Raw genomic sequence first — 16,906 nt, forward strand, 5'->3', positions numbered from 1 at the left:
TATGCACATACCTATACATACACACATACATACACACACACACACACACACACACACACACATAAAACAAAATCCTATTTTTTTTATTTTGAGAGACAAGAAACCCCTCACCTGCCTGCAGTGTCACACACTGGTAATCTCTCGGGAGGCTAAAAGAGGAGTATTTGAATTTGGAGTTCGCCTGGGCTGTATAATAAGTCTTGTCTCACAGAAAAGAACTCTCTTTAGAATAATATTAAACCCCATGGCTAACACATGCCACTAGACTGCTTAGCGGCTGCAGACCCCCTCCATCCCTTTTCTTCCCCTTGAGCCCCGTCCCTGTGTCTTGCCCACCTCATGTCCAGGATGACCAGCACCTCTGCATTGCCATGCCTGGCCTCCTTATTTGCCCCTGCCCAGGCCTGCTCCTGCCACAGTGCCCCGTTAGATTCAGCGACCACACCACACGATCAAGGCAAAAGGCAGGCTGGAAGCCCCCGCAGGCCCTGTGTTGGGCCAGTGCCCACAGGCCTCCAGTCTGGCATCTGTGGAGTCTCTCGCTGACTCTGCTGCCCAGCCCCACAATCCAGAGATTTGTTGAGGGCTTGCTCACAGGATTGTTGTCTAGATACAGGATGCAGAAGAAAGAGAAAACAAGAGCCCTTTCCCTGACTCTTGAGCTGACTCTGAGATCAGTCACAAAAACAAAAACAAAAACAAAACAAAATGATTTGTCGATTGCTGCTGACGATAGTGTAGCCACAAGTTTTCTCAGGTTGCACCCAGCCCTGAGGTCCCAAGTTCCTCCGGTCTGCCTGGCCCCCCACAGTCCCTCAGCCGCTTATAAAATAATCATCAGAGGCTTATATTAATTGCCAATTGTATAGCCTGTGGCAGGTTCTTGCTAGCTAGCTCTTATAACAACCCATTTCTATTCATCTGTAAGTTGCCACGTGGGCGTGGCATTACCGGTCTGCTGGCATCTTGCTGCTCCTTCTGCACCAGCTGGTGTCTCCTCTTTCATCTACACAATACCATAAAGGAACTAAGTCAGAAAGGAGAGGCCACTCGGGCATGACCCAAGAAACTTCTGGCAAAGATGAAGAATTGTCCCCAAGTATCTACAGTAGAGAAGGTCTTCCCAAGGGAAACGCCAGGGCGAAGGTCCTGGGGCAGGATAGGGCACTGCTGGGCTGGAGCGTGCCTGGCTGAGGAAGAACTGGGGAGACGAGATTGGTGACAGGTAGGGACAGTCATATGGGAGTTGGCAGGGCTCTCAAGGGTTTTTGCACAGTGTGGTGAAACTAGATTGGTGACTCTGTGGCCACCATGGAGGAGGGACTGTAGGTTGGAGGGAGGAGGGCTAAGGAGGGGACTCCAGCCACCTCCAGACAGAGAAGCTGATGAGGGGATAGCAAGGTGGGTTCCAGCCTGGACCTGTGCTGTAGACAGAGCTGCCAGGCTTCGGGGACATGGGGACATTGAGCTCAGGTATGGCCCTTCTGACCACAGCACTGGGTGAGTAGCTGGATGGGGACAGATGGGAAGCCATTCCAAAACACCTGCTTCGTGTCAAATGAGCCGATTTGGAGGGAAATGAGTGTGCATCAGGCCAGAGGGTCTGTAAAACCAGCAAAACATGTGCTGAGGCAGTGACAGCTGGAGCCAGAAGCTGCCGTGGTGGGTGACAGCCACACTCTGTTCCCCAGGGTCCTTGCGTGTGAAGCCGAGCAGTCTGGTTTGGGCAGGCTGGACTTTCCCTGTTCTACTTCATCTGTCACTGACCTTCCCAATTCCCCGGGGGAATGTTGTTTATTGTCATTGGCTGGGCTCCTCCATCACCGGTCTCTGCTCACAGATGTGTGTCTCTCTCTGGGCAGGCGGCCCAACAGTCCTTCCCTGTCCTGGGTGTCTCTAGGCAGAGACCAGTCACATCTAGTTTCAGACAGACTTTTCAGTTTTTCAAAGCGAAGTGTTCAGCCCCACCTGACAGAAGAGTTGGGACCCTGATTTCCTCGGTGCTCTTCCCAAGAGCTGACTGGTCACATTGGTGACTGTCCCATTGTGTAGGTGCAGTCGCCAAGGCTGACCAGAGAGCTCTTGCCGGAGGCTAGTTGGGCCTCCACGCTCTGAGTGGAGACTGCGCACTCCATACACTCAGGCCACACCACTCTTGACTGTGGGTTGGAGGATGGATGTGTTTGTTGTCCCCTAGCCTCTGGTACCAATGCCAGGAGCATGTGTGACAAACAAACTTCAATGGTGTCCCCAGAGAGGTAGAGTCACCCCTACTAGCCCTCCATACTCTACACACAGACTGCACTGGACTGACAGGCCCACCCCACCCCACCCCCGCTCCCTGCGCCCATCACTGTCATTTAGCGCTCTCTCACAGATTTTAGTTTTCATTTTAATTACACTGTGTGTGTGTGTGTGTGTGTGTGTGTGTGTGTGTGTGTGTGTGTGTGTGTGTGTGTTGCAGCATGTGGTGGAGGCCAGGGGACACGTCAGTCACTCTTTCTGAAGGTTGAACTCCGGTCATCAGCATTGAGCCACCCCACAGCCCACAGGAAGCCTTTGGAGTAAGACCCGCTGGTGGTTGCCCTTGCCCAGGGAGTGTGCAGCGTGGCCTGTCCACCTCAGTCAGGTCCTTCTTGTCAGCTGCTGGCTCATCATGTACCCAGTCTTGGCAGGTGCTGGGCTGGGGCCACAGGGTCCAAACAGGCTTGTGCCCTCTGGGCCCTCCATCCTTGGTGGCAGGGAGACAAACAGGAAAGCTGGTGTTTCCACAGGTGTTTTGAGAACGCTCTGGGAGGAAGTGACCCGGGGGTACAGAGGGGAAGGGACAGGCAAGGGATCTCTGGTCAGATGTCACACTGAGAAGGGGCTAGTCCATGAGAGGACAGAGGAGGTGAGTGTCCAAGCAGAGAAAGGAGCATGTACAAACATGCTTGGGGTGTTTAGGGAGCTAGAGGTCTGGGGCATCTAAACCCCGTGAGCCAAGCACAAGTCAGTGAAATGGAGTCAACGGTCCTGAGTTTAGAGGCTCCTCCTGGCTGTCTGTGGATGATTCTAAGAGGAGACAGAAACAGAGGCTGAAATCAGGGATGGGCAGGTGAAGGGGGGTAGGTGTTATGTGCTTTCTGTCTCCCTCCCTTCTCTCCCCGCCCCTCCTGTCGAGGGTCTCCTATGCATTTGAAACAGCACTCCAGCAGTGAGCTCCATCCCTCGTTCCTAAACTTCCTCTTTTTGTACTGTCTTGGCCAGCGTGCTCACCCACTTTGCAGGCTCTGAACATAGGCTCAAAAGAGCCATCAGCAGGGCTCTGGGGACTTGGGTACAACTCTTGGTTTCTTAGAACTTAACACCCTTTTCTGTCTTTATGTCTCTGACCTCAAGGTGTGGGCCCTCGGGCACATATGTGTCCCTGGGGCACAGGAGACTCATTGACTTCACAATAGGAACCTTGATGACAGGGCACTGAAGTTGGTGGCTGTGGCTCTCCCAGGGTCATAGAAGGAAGGGAAGAAAGGGGCGGCTGTGTGTGAACGTGGGTGTGTATTGGCCTCACAAGACGGAAGGGAACTGCCACACGAAAATAAGTATTTAATGAAATGTCAGCCGTGCATAGTGTGATTCAGCGGGTCGGCTCTGGAACATTTCAGCTCCTTAGTGGTTATTTATCAGTTCTGTTGGATGTTCAGTGTGGGTGGAGGTGGTGTAGGATGAGCGTGTGCCAAAATTGAAACAGCTCTGTTGACAGCTCTACCCAGATGGCCAGGGACCAGGGAGGGAGGAACGGTCTGTACGCCCTCTAGCCAGCTCTGCAGCAGACCGCTGCATGGATGACACCTTTCACACGTGCTGGCCTCCTGCACAGCAGTGAACCCTAGTGTTGAGCCCCCACTGCCAAACAAAACAGAAGGGTGATGCCCTCGGCATGGTGTTCTGCAAAGAGCTGGCAGGTCCAAGGTGCAGATGTGGTCGCTCTGCAGGCTTGAGTTTACCCATTCTGCCACATTGCCTCCTGGGCCACAGGATAAAAGGGAACAGATGCCAGGACACACACACACACACACACACACACAAGTGTGCCCTTGGCTGAGGAGATGCCCAGAAGGAAAAGTGCTTGCTTATCTGAGCATGAGGACCTGGGTTCGAATCCCTAGCACCCACAGAAAAAGCGAGGTGGGAGAGCACACACTGATAATCCTAGCACGGGGAAGCAGAGGCAGGAGGATCCTGGGAGCATGGTGGCCAGCTGGGCTAACCAGTCGGTGAGCACAGTGAGCCAGTCTCGGTCCACTGAAAACCCTGTCTCAAAGGATAAGAAGGGGAGAGCTAGGGAAATAAACTCCATGTCAGCCCCTGGCCTCCACATGCACACACACACCCCTACACATACATGTGCACATCCATCCATACACCACACACAACAACAACAACAATAAAATGTGTCCTCCGGGAGTCCCTTTGTTTCCTCCATTACCCAAATGCCCCCAGCTACGCCTCCTGTGCCCTCCAGTCCCAGGCTTCCAGCCAGCTCGCTCTCTATCCCTGGTCGCTGCAAGACACAGCTTTTCCAGACCCACAAATGCATTGTTATGAGGCAATTTGAGTTTGCTTCAGGGCTGGGAGAGATAACAGAAGGGCTTGTGCCTCCCATCCATCGGTGAATGGCTCCCCAGCAACCCTTAACTCAGACAAGTGGAGCGAGACAGCCAGGAGGGAGGCACTTGCCAGCTAAGCTGCCTGCTCCAAATGGCGAGCACTGGGCTGGGCAGGGCAGCGCAGAGAAGGACTTGGGGGCTGATCCCTCACATAGGAAGGTGAGCGCGCACGGGGTTTCCCACATCTGGCATCAATCAGACAAGGTACTAACAGGCAAGAAGCTGGTAGGCTGAGGACCAGATGTTTGCTGTGATGAATGATTTTAGTGGCCCTTTAGGAACTAGTGTCATGGGGATTTTAAGCAATATCCATGAACAGTCAGCCCCCCACCACCATGCCATCTCTGCAGATTCTACCTCTGTGCGCTCAACCACCAAGGATCAGAAGTGTTCGGCACAAAGTGTGTCTGTGCTAGGCATGCCTAGAATTGTTTTCTTGTCATTATATCCCAGACGAGAGAGTGTAGTAACTGTCCATGTAGCATTATGTGAATTAAGTGGTATAAGGAGCCAGGGGACAGGCTGAAGTGTCCTGGACTCTGTGTTGGGGTCTGTGGTCTGGAAAAGTTGTGTCTCATATCCACAGGGGCCTGGAACCACTCAAAGTCCCGAGGAACCCAGAGGGGGACACTATTATCTCCATTATAGATGGAGAGGCTGAGGGATCCAGAGAGTGAGGGAGCCAGGCACACTGGCCCAGACCTGTAATCCTAGTACTCAGGAGGCTGAGACAGGACGATCAAGTGTTCTAAGCCAGCCTGGGCTACATAGCAAGACACTATTTCAAAAATAAGAAAGAATAAAAAAATCGCCAAATATATATATATATATATTTGCCAAGGGCACACTGTCTTCAGTGCTGCAGGATTTCTGCAGAGTTCCTTTCATATGAGGTTTTGGGAGGTGATGAGTTTGAAGTCACCATTTCTTTAACATTTGTGTGTGTGTGTGTGTGTGTGTGTGTGTGCGCGTGCGCGCGCACGTGTACGCGCGCATGCACATGTATAGAGGTCAAAGGACAACTTTCGAGAGTCTTTTCTCTCCTACCACATGGGTCCCAGAGATTGGTCTCAAGGCTGTCTGACTTGGGGACTAGTTGCTCTTCCTCTTCCCCACGGAGGCATCTCACCTGTCCCGTGTAGAGTAGGTAATGCCACTTCCTTTGGGAAGAGGTACAGTGTTTGCACACCGCCCCCACCAACCCCTACAATCTCTAAGCTACCCCTGGGTTCCTTGTGTCCTGTGGGTTCATTATTTTTGCCACGCCCACTTTTCTTCACTGCTGTCCTTTAGGATGGCCTTCAGCTAAGTTCCTCCAGCTACCAGTGGCGTCTCAGGGACAGTGGCACCACCTGTGTATCTCTTGTGTCTGTCTCAGTCTCTCCAGAGCACTTTCTCTGTCACCCAGTTCCCTCTGGTGACTATGTGGGACTGCTCTGTCACTGGGTGTGGGAAACAACACCACTGCTCCCCCTGCTGTCCACGCAGGAACTGAATGGCTTTGGTGGCAATGTGTCAACCGCAGACCGTGCAGGAAGGGACACACTTGACCCTTGATCCTGACGTCCTGGCCACACAGTTTATACTTTACACAATCAGTTTATTCATTGTGGTGACAGGCTGCACCGTGTAGCAGAGGGCATTTGTACATAAACCATGGCAGCTGAAGCCTGTGCACTGTCTCCAGAGCCAGGACTTCTAGACCACAGTCGGGACAGGACACGCAAATCACTTCTCCACTGTAGGACCTGGACCTGGCTCACAGGACCAGTCTGCTACACATCCTTTCAGGAGATGCCAATCCAGTCCTGCTTCCTGGGGACTGGCATTGGCTTGTACATTGTCTCTGGCCTTTCTTGACCTGCCATAGTCTTAATCTGCTGCCACATTGTTCTGTCCCAGCACCAGCCCCTCCCTCAAGTATCGCCCCAGCCTCTACCACTCTGAGAGCACAAGTTTCCCGGACCCAGCTACGATCTGGGCTGCAGTCCTCATCTTGGCTCTCGCTCCAGCTCTCTCTTGGCTGCGACTCCCAGCCCCCAGGCCCACGCTAATCTGCTTCTCCCACCTCTATTGGTGCCGGAATAACCATTTTAAAAACTGCCCTGGGGAAATCTAATCAAATGAGAGCGAAATCTAATTTGGCACTAAAAGCCTCTGACTGAAGCCCTGATTTCTGGGGCTTCATGGAACCTGGATAATAAGGTCTTTCTGGGTTTCGCAAGGGTCCAGGACTGGAAAGAAGAAAGGGTGAGAGGAGATGATAGGAACTGTGGTATTCCTGGTACCGAGGATGGCCAGGTACTGAGGATGGCACAGCTCCCTCATCCTGCTCGCCTGGCCAAGCACCGGTAGCTGTGAGCATTTGGAGCACACCAGCATCACAAAGACCTTGGTCTTCATCTTTGGGGATCCCCAGCCTGGGACCCAGGAGAGCTGGGAGGAAATCCAGTGCCACTGTGGGATTCACCCACCTTTCTCTGGTTCTCACTCATCTGTCCAATCAGGAGCTGTTTCCTACTTCCTGAGCTAGCTGTGGTTCTTGGTTCTTTGGGGGGACATGGCAAAGCTGTAAATGCATCCCAGGACACCACCTATGAAATACAACATCTGGCAGGTATGGATGCTGGAAGGCTCTGGCCACCTGGCTGCTCACCGTAGCTTCCAGGAGCCAGCAAGATCCAGCCCCTTTTCCTATAAGGTCACCTCCTCCCTCCTGCTCCTCTACCTTGGGTTCCTCAAATGTCCCAAGCTTGTTCTTATCACAGGACTTTGTACCTTGCAGTTCCCCCTGCCTGGCACAGTGTGTCTCAGCCTGCCACACTGCAAGTGGATAATCTTGTCAAGCCGCCCCCAGTGGTACACTTGCCTAGCTAGGCTACATGACCCTATGGTCACACAACCTTCCCAAACGGCGCCACCTTCTGGGGATCCAGTGTTCAAACGCATGAGCCCGCGGGCACACCACCTCAAGAAGCGCAGGCTGTAGGTGACCAACCAGCCATTTATATGACAGAAGTTGTTGAACGAATCTGAAGCCATACATGCCCTGGGGCTGTTACCCCAAATTCACCAATTCCATTTGCTGTCATTGTGGTTAATTGATAACTGGCTCTCTTTTTTTTTCACTCTTTACACTAAGGGACTTCCAAAGGAAACTTTACCATCCCTGTACATATATACTTTTTCCATTTTAATTTTATTTTTAATTGTAATATATTTATAAATTTTATTTACATATATAATATGTGTTTGTGTGAGTGGATGCCCCATGTGTACCATTGCCCTCCATGGCCAGAAGAGGGCACCAGATATCCTGGAGCTGAAGTTAACATGCAGTTGTGAGCTTGGGAATGGGTACCAAACCTGGGTCGTCTGGAAGAGGAGCATGTTCTCACTACCTAGCATCTCTCCACCATACCCCAGTATTCCAGGACTGGGGGGGGGCGGCTATTTTACCTTCTTCACTGTTGAAGTTCTGAGTCAGTACAGAAAGAACGGTAACAATGAAGGGAGCCGGCCTGGGTCTGGTAAAGGTAACATGGAAAGGCTTCTTCCTGATGACATTTGAGCTTCCGAGCCTTGTTCCAAGCTCCAGCTGAAGTACCTCCCAACCCCCGCACGCACATGCTAAAAAATTCCTTCTTAAAACAGCACCCACCCACAGCTCACTCTCTCTCAAGGTTAAGCCAGAAAAAGGGTTGGGCTCCTGAGTTCCCAATTTATCCCTTCAAACCCTCAAGTTGTCTAGGCTAGTGGTCAGCAAACTATGGTCCGTGGGCTATATTCAGCCCTCCATCTGCTCTTATTGGGACACAGCCACATCTATTTGTTGATGTCTTTTCTGTCCCTGTTTTCTACAAGGGTACCTGCCACAGAGGTGGTCTAGCCTGGGGATGGACCCTGCTGTATGTGCACCCTCAAGCAGGAGGGGCAATGGGGAGTGAAGAGGTAGGCGTGTTGTAGAGTGTGAAGGCAGAATCACCTGCATTGAGGAGTGAGGGCCCTGGAACACTGAGGAGGTTGATTAGAGCTGGTCTGAGGCAGCCCTGACCTCAGGCCTTTTCAGCTCTCAGAGTATGGTTCCAAAGAACCCAGAGATGCTCCAGGGCTGCTGGGGATGGTGGAGTTTTTAAGTAAGGTCACAGTTTCTCCTCTTGGGCACCACTGACATTTTGTTCTGGAAGGTTCTTTGTGGCCAGCAGGCCGCCCTGGGTGTTGGAGGAGGAGTGCCATCTAGCATTCCCTAGAGTCATCCATCCTAAAACTAGAAGTACCACCCTCTGAGCTGCCATCTGGGAGACAAGGGCAGCCTGGATGGAAGGTCCACTTGGGGAACTGAGTATGCACAGCAGGGCATCCTGACCTTCGTCCTAGACCACCCTAGCGTGACCTTGTGCTCTGTAGGAAGGGAAAGACTGGCTTCTTGCTGTTCGAGAGAGATGTGGGATCTGCTTGCCTCCAAGAACCTCATCACTCCAGTCACCCAGCCAGAAACACCACACACACACACACACACACACACACACACACACACACACACACATGCACACAAGCATGCACACACATGCGCACACACCAGGTTCTGTCTGTTTGTCTCTCCTTTCCACAGAAGGATTCTTCTTCCTGTTTTCACTTCTGGTGCCTCGATTCTTGCAAGCAGTGTTTCCTCTGCATCTCTTAGGAGCAGCTGCCCCTGGCCCTGCACTACTGAGCAGTCCTCAGCAGATATGTCTCCTTTGTCCTGTACCTGAGGGACTCTGGAATCCCAAGCTCCAAGGAAATGGTTCTCTCCACCAGCCACCTGCCAGGTCTCCGAGGATCCCACTTTGTTGCAGCTGCTATCCCCTGAGGCAGCAGCCTGCCCCAGCTCTGTTCTCAGAGGTCCATCATGGAGGGCCCCAACACTGTCCTGTGGACCCACAGGAGCTCAGCCCCTCCTTGCCTTCTCCTATACCTTCCACACCTCTCTCATCCTGAGTGTTGTACCAACAGCCACAGGTACTCCCTGTCACAGGGCATGTCTATCAGTGTGCTCTTGAGTTCTCCTACCTTCCTACCTCAGCCAGTCAAGGTCCTGTGCTGGCCTCAATCATGGTGGAGTGACTTGGAACCTCAGTGTCCCTGTCTGGAAACAGGAGACTAGGATGTGACCTCTGTGCAAAACAGTCTGTCCCCTCATCCTCGGGGAGATGTAGCAGGAATCTTAAAAGTTCTTACTAATAAAATCAAACCTGAGGCCAGTTATTGGGGTGAATGCTGGAAGATCAGAGAAGCAGAACAAGCCACAGCTACCTCACCTCCACAGTTCCTCAGCTGGTTTTGTTTCCTCAGACTGCAAGCTTCTGAGTCCTCATCCAAATGAATCTCAGCTGAAGTGTTGTTTAGAAGTCTAAACACTTAACCAACCAAATGCTTCTAGTTTCTGGTCTTCACGCCTTATATGTCTTTCTACTTTCTGCCATCGCTCCCTGGGATTAAAGGCTCATTTCTTGGGATTAAAGGCGTGTGTCACCAAGCCTGGCTGTTTCCAATGTGGCCTTGAACTCACAGAGATCCAGAGGTATTTCTGTCTCTGGAATGCTAGGATTAAAGGTGTGAGTGTCACCGCCTAACCTCTATGTTTAATATTGTGGCTGTTCTGTTCTCTGACCCCAGGTAAGTTTATTAGGGTGCACAATATTTTGGGGAACACAATACCACCACAGGCATAAGCTCCACATCTCCCTGATCAAGTAGGTACTGGTGTGCTTTTGTTAACCACAGGCATCGTTGTTGACAAGTGTGACACAGAACTGCACAGTGGCCAGATGTCCACACCGCAAAGGCCACCAGTGGGCCCTCTGTCTTTCTGCAAGAAATAAAGTGGGACTGTGGTGCTAAAAAACTCCAGGCCCCCAACTCCCTCTCCTGCATCCATCACTGGCCAGCACTATGGATTTCTGCTGCCCAGATTCTGGATTTCATTAAATTACATCTTTTTTTAAATTTATTTATTTTTATTTTATGTGCATTGATGTTTTGTCTGCATGTATGTCTGTGTGAGGATGCCAGATCCCCTGGAACTGGAGCTATAGACAGTTGTGAGCTGCCATGTGGGTGCTGGGAATTGAATCCAGACTCTTTGGAAGAACAACCAATGCTCTTAATCACTGAGACATCTCTCCATCTCTCTAGCTCCTAAATTACATCTTTTTAAAAATATCACTGGAATTGATGTTTTAAATTTTATTTTTTTAATGTGTGTGTGTGTGTGTGTGTGTGTGTGTGTGTGTGTGTGTGTGTGTGTGTGTGTGGTGAATGAGTGAGACTCCTGTGCTGGAAGATGGCAATGGGTCCCCTGCAGCTTGAGTTTACTGACCATTGCCCAGTGTAGATGGTAGGAACCAAACTTGGCTTCTCTGCAAGAACAGTATGTGCTCTTAACCTCTGAGCCATCTCCAGCCCTGTAAAGATTCACACAATGGATTTCGACCTGGTCTGTCTCTCATACTGTTAGCATGTGCCCACACTCTTGAATGTAGTGCAAGCCTGTGCCATTTTCTATTAGATGAATATATTCCAGAGTTTCATTACACATCTTCCCCCAGTGAACTTCTTGTTTCTATTTGCCTTCTGAGTGTACTGCTGTTACCATATCCTGGGTGGCTCTTAATGAATATATGCATGCTTTTCTGTGGGGTAAATATTCAAGTTTCAGATTACTGGGTCAGAGCCCATGATCAAGTTTGGCAGACAGTGCCAAAGAAATTCCAAAGTTTTGGGCCAGTTGGCACACCCCAGCTATCTGCAAGAACACCAGTTGGTCTTCATCCCCACCAAACTTTGGGGTACTGTCACCTTTTCTGTGACTGTGGAAGATGGACTCCAGAGCATCCATAACAAGGGGTGTCTAGTGACTGTTCTATTGCTGTGAAGAGACACTATGACCAAGGCAACTCTTATAAAAGAAAGCATTGAATTAGGGGCTCCCTTACAGTCTCAGAGGAGAGTCCATTATCATCATGGTGGGGAACATGGCATCAGGCAGGCAGGCATGGTGCTGAAGAAGGAGCTGAGGGCTACATCTCGATTCACCGGCGGCAGCAGGCATACAGGGTGAGACTAGGTCTAGCATGGGCTTTTGAAACCTCAAAGCCCATGTGTTCCAGCCACACACCTCCCCTAACCAGGGCACACCTCTTCCAATAAGGACACACCTTCTGCTCTTTGCAAACAGTTCACCAACTGGGAGACTAAAGATGCAAATGTAAGAGCCTGTGGCAGCCATTCTGTCTTCAACCACCACAGAGGAGACAAGACTCGTGCCTCTCACTACTACAGCAGAAACGACCTGTTTGCTTCCACCATGCTCACAGGCCACAAACCAGAATCCAGACTTTGTCATCCATCGAAATCACTGATATTTTAAGCAGGATGTGGTGGTTCATAGCTGTAATCCTAGTCCTCAAGAGGCTGAGGCAGGAGGATTACTATGAGTTTGAAGCTGGCGTGGTCTACTTAGTTCCAGGATAGCTTGGTCCACAGTATTCGTCCTTGTCAGGAGAAAAGAAGGTGGGGGTGGGCAGGGGAGGGAGGGGAGAGGGAGGGAGGGGGTCACTGCCATTTGAGGCCCTGCTACAACTGTTGCAGATATCACAGAACCAAATGCTTTCACTCACCACTGCTTTGAAATTATCATTCTTGGTGTAGCTATAGTGTTCTATACAATATCCACAGCACCTCAGCAAGTTTTGCTTTTGATATATTTCGTATTTTTTATTATTTTTATTTAAAAATTGTGTGTGTGTGTGTGTGTGTGTGTGTGTGTGTGTGTGTGTGTGTATGTGTTTAGCATTATAGGCAATTGTAAGTCACCTGACATGGGTGCTGGGACCTGAACTCAGATCTCAGGGAAAGCAGTACATATTCTTAACCCCTGAGCCATCCTTCCATGTGCTTTTGATCCCTTAATTTTTAAAGGACATATCATCTACTGTAAATTATTTTAGTATTTCTATAGCCATATTTCAAAATGCCTTGATTTTCCCTGTGATCATACTATACATTATCTTGTACATGCAAATCTCTGTGAGAAGGGACCCTGGGTTCCCCCTCTCGCCAAAGGGCAGGGGGCATATTGGTCTCTGGCTGTGAACAGCCATGTTTGTGAACATCATTGAGTGATGCCAAGGCCAAGTCTGGCTGCTCTCTTATGCCTCTGATCCCTGTTCCCTTCCAGCTTTCTTCGGAAAATACCTCAATGAGTACAACGGTTCCTATGTGCCTCCAGGCTGGAAGGAGTGGGTCGGACTGCTTAAAAACTCCCGATTCTATAATTACACGCTCTGCCGGAACGGGGTGAAGGAGAAGCATGGCTCCGACTATTCCACGGTAAGCTATGCCCTCCCCAGGCCCAGCCGGGAGAGCCCTGCCCTTAGCTTGCCTCCTGGGGTTGGCGCGCAGGTTTTCCATCTCTCTAGTTCTAGAGTCAACTCAAATGCCACCTCCTCCAAAAGGCCCCCATCACTGTTCCAGCCCCATTTCTGGACTCCAACACTCAAGTGTGACGTCAGCAACTCACTTCTCTGCGTCTCCATTTCTAAGTGGGGATTGTTACCGTGCCCACTTTCTACAGTTACATGAGCAAACACAGGCCCGTTCTTGGCGGGTCATAAACATTCAGTTGTGTTATCGTTATCTTTTCTGCCTGCCATGGAGGGGGACCAGTTCTGGCCCACCTGCCATGTGTCCCCTCTCCTGCTCTGCTTTCCTCCGCCAAGTTTCACCTCTTAGTTTCCTTTCTGTTGTTGTGAAGAGACGCTGTGACCATGGCAACTCTTATAAAGGACACATTTAATTGGGGTGACCTACAGTTCAGAGGTTCAGTCTATTATCATCATGGTGGGACATGGCAGCATGCAGGCAGTCATGGTGCTGGAGAAGGAGCTGAGAGTCCTACATCTTGATCTACAGGCAACAGGAAGTGAACTGCGACACTGGGCATGGCTTGAGCATTTAGAGATCTCAAAGTCTACTCCCACAGTGACACACTTCCTCCAGTGAGGCCACACCTCCTCCAACAAAGCCACACCTCCTAATAGTGCCACTCCCTATGAGCTTCTGGAGCCAGTTACATGCAAACTACCATACTTGACGAAAGCAATGACCACATGCTGCTACTCATTTCTCCTCTCCACCTGCACGGTCCAGGATCCCAGCCAGGGAATGGTGCCACCCACAGTGGGCCAGTTTTCCCACCTTGTGTAAAGCAATGGAGATAATCCCCTTCACAGACATGCTCGGGTCTGCTTCCCTGCTGATTCTACATTCTATTAAGGTGATAATAAGCACCAACTGTCATATTCTGTGTATTGTCCTTGCTTATCCAGTGTCCACCCTGCCATCAGCTCCATGAGGACAGTGATCAAGGCATGTTTCTAGCTCTGTGCCTGATGCCCAGCATGCTGTGGTGTGTGGCACATAAGGAGCACTCAGTCTAAATCCCCCAGTCCTCACCATCCTCCTGTCTCTCCCTCCCCCCAGGATTACCTCACGGACCTCATCACCAACGACAGTGTGAGCTTCTTCCGCACATCCAAGAAGATGTACCCACATAGGCCTGTGCTCATGGTCATCAGCCACGCAGCTCCCCATGGCCCCGAGGACTCAGCCCCCCAGTACTCACGCCTCTTCCCCAATGCTTCCCAGCACATGTAAGCCTCAACCCCAATATGGCAGAGTCACTGGTAAACGTGGGAGTGGGCATGTCAGGGCTCAGCAACGGGAGAACTGTGATGTAGCTAAGCCTTCCCTATAACTGTCCTGGTTAAATAACCCAAAAGCTGTCATGGCAGCACCTGAGGGGCAGAAACAGGAGGGTCAAGACTGAAAGGCCAGCCTCAGCTACATAGACATAGAGGCTAGGCTGGGCTGCTGCATGAGACCCTGTCTCAATAATAATAATAATAATAATAATAATAATAATAATAATAATAATAATAATAAAACCAAGAGCAGGGAATGGGGGAGCTGGGGAGATGGCTCAGTCAGTCGCCAGGGCACACAAAGATCTCGGGAGTCCGGCTGTTTATCAGGTTGGCTCTAAGGACACAGACCAGCCAGCCTGGCTCAGCCCGATTAAACAGCAAGCTCACATCACCTCATCGCCCATCAGTGTGCTGAGGCCCCGACCAGCTGGCTGGTTCTTGCTGTGTAGGCCTCTCTCTCTATAAGGCAGTGCAGAAAGCAAAAGAGAGGCCAGGAAGGAAGTTACCATCCTTTCTACCCGGACAGGGCACGCATATCTCGGTGCTGTCAGAGAAGCCTACACGGGGGTGTGAAGACCAAGAGGAGGGGCGTTAGGGCCACACTGTCACACTTACTGTTCCCATTTTACAGATGAGGAAACACTGAAAGGTAATAGGTACCTGAGGTCACCCAGCCACCACTAGTGCGTCCCATCTCAGCCCACCCCGCCAAGTCCTCCATCCCACTGGCGAGTACAGCTTTCTAGAAAGCTGTCTGGCTTTACTCTGCCTTAAGCTACCTCAGGCTCAGCAGTGACACTCAGCAGCCCTTGCTGTGACATTCTAGGGTAGCAAGGACAGGACAGTTTGGCCTCCACCTGAACATACAGGGTGTTTACTTTTCCTTACAGTCAGAATGCACCAGCCCTCCCTGGCTCAGCTCTGAGGACTCTGACAGTGTGAAACTCTCAGAGGGAAGACAGGGCTGCAGGGAGGAGCTGACAGGAGATAATGAGCTGCACTTGGGGGGCAGCGGCTGCATTTGGGGGACAGCAGGCTTGAGTACACGGTACAGCCGCTGTATAAATGTGCCTGCCTGCTCAGCCCCCTGCACCCACTGCCCTCTTCCCTGGGGGTGCGACAGCACTCCATCCTGGGCCGGCCACCTGCCAGCCAGGGTGTGTGATGTCTAGCAGTGCCTGCCCCTGTACTGTCCCTTTGAAGTGAAATGACAGAGTCTGACAATGGGTGGCAGCCCCCAGCTGCTTGCCTAGAGACACTTCACTCCACCTCGGTGGCTCTGAGAGGCTCGTGTCCCTGGAAGACAGTGGCTCCCAAACAGCTTCTCAGGAGGGTGTTTGTCATGGGAAGGGAGTGGTGAAGAGGGGGCAGGGCTCTGCATGGACGGTGGAATGTGGAGCCTTCAGTGGGCATCTCCCCCTCAGCAAGCCTGCCTCATCCCTGCTCCCAGAGCAGACGTTTTGGTCTGTGACAGGCATCACTGAGCTAGTACCAGCCCCTGTTCCCTCCTCTCCACTCCCCCTCCAGAGCCCCACTCTTCCCGCTATGCCACACACTGCAGACACACTTTCAGACATTGAAATATAGACACACAGGAACACAGGCCACACAGCACATGCATGCAGGTACACATACATATTTAGACACATACATGGACATATACAGATACCTGCACACAAGTACACATAGACACACACAACAGGCACAAAAGAACTCACACAGAGACAAACACAGGTAAACACATTCAGATACACACCAAAACACACACACACACACGCAGCCATTCACAAATGCACAGGCACATACATGCAAACACACACATACACACACACACACACACACACACACACACACACACACACACACACGTGACTAGATGAACATACAGGTACATAAGCTCACAGACCTGCACAGACATGTGCACAGACAACTGTCAGCCCTTAGCACGTCTTCTAACATGTGACATCTGAGGACAAGCCCGGGTGCCAAGCCTCCCTTCCCAAGACCTGTAAAGACAGAGTCTATGCTGACTGACTGGAGAGGCAGGTCATAGTCTGCTGCTCTGAGATATACAGCGTAAGGGGTACCACTGACCAACAGGGGGTATCATCTGTGTGCATCACCTAGTGTAAGGAAAGGGGATGGCCAGCTCAAGGTCCTTTATTAAGGGCCAGATGTTTGAGGAGCCCAGCCTGGCAGAGTCCCACAAGGACCCAGCCCTCTAGCTTCTGACTCCATACAGTCTCCCAAAGCGAAAGTATGATAGAAGACACTCCCCGGCTCCCAGTGGCCACTTGTACCACTCTCCAGGCAAGACGATCCCAGACAGGACAGATGCCAACCTGACAGGTACAGCCATTGTATCCTGGAGTCTAAGCCGGGGTCACAGGGAGTGACTTCCCCACACTCCAGCTGACAGTGTGGCTCTGCCACCGGCCCAGCAGCCCCTTCTGGCTCCCTGAGATGAAGAGGTTTGTTTCCAAGAATGTTCTACATGGAGGTCAT

General features: G+C 51.2%; 1 protein-coding gene across 6 annotated transcripts in view; it reads left to right on the forward strand.

Annotated features, from left to right (window-relative positions):
• Sulf2 (sulfatase 2) overlaps positions 1–16,906 on the forward strand; it is an 85,013-nt gene that overhangs the window by 51,464 nt on the left and 16,643 nt on the right. For all 6 annotated transcript variants that reach the window (XM_036185684.1, XM_036185686.1, XM_036185683.1 and 3 more), the window contains 2 exons: positions 12,874–13,025; positions 14,178–14,347. In XM_036185684.1, coding sequence (XP_036041577.1) covers positions 12,874–13,025; positions 14,178–14,347 — 322 coding nt within the window. The remainder of the gene's footprint in view (positions 1–12,873; positions 13,026–14,177; positions 14,348–16,906) is intronic.

Source organism: Onychomys torridus, chromosome 4 (genome assembly GCF_903995425.1).
Source record: "Onychomys torridus chromosome 4, mOncTor1.1, whole genome shotgun sequence".
Lineage (NCBI taxonomy): Eukaryota > Metazoa > Chordata > Mammalia > Rodentia > Cricetidae > Onychomys > Onychomys torridus.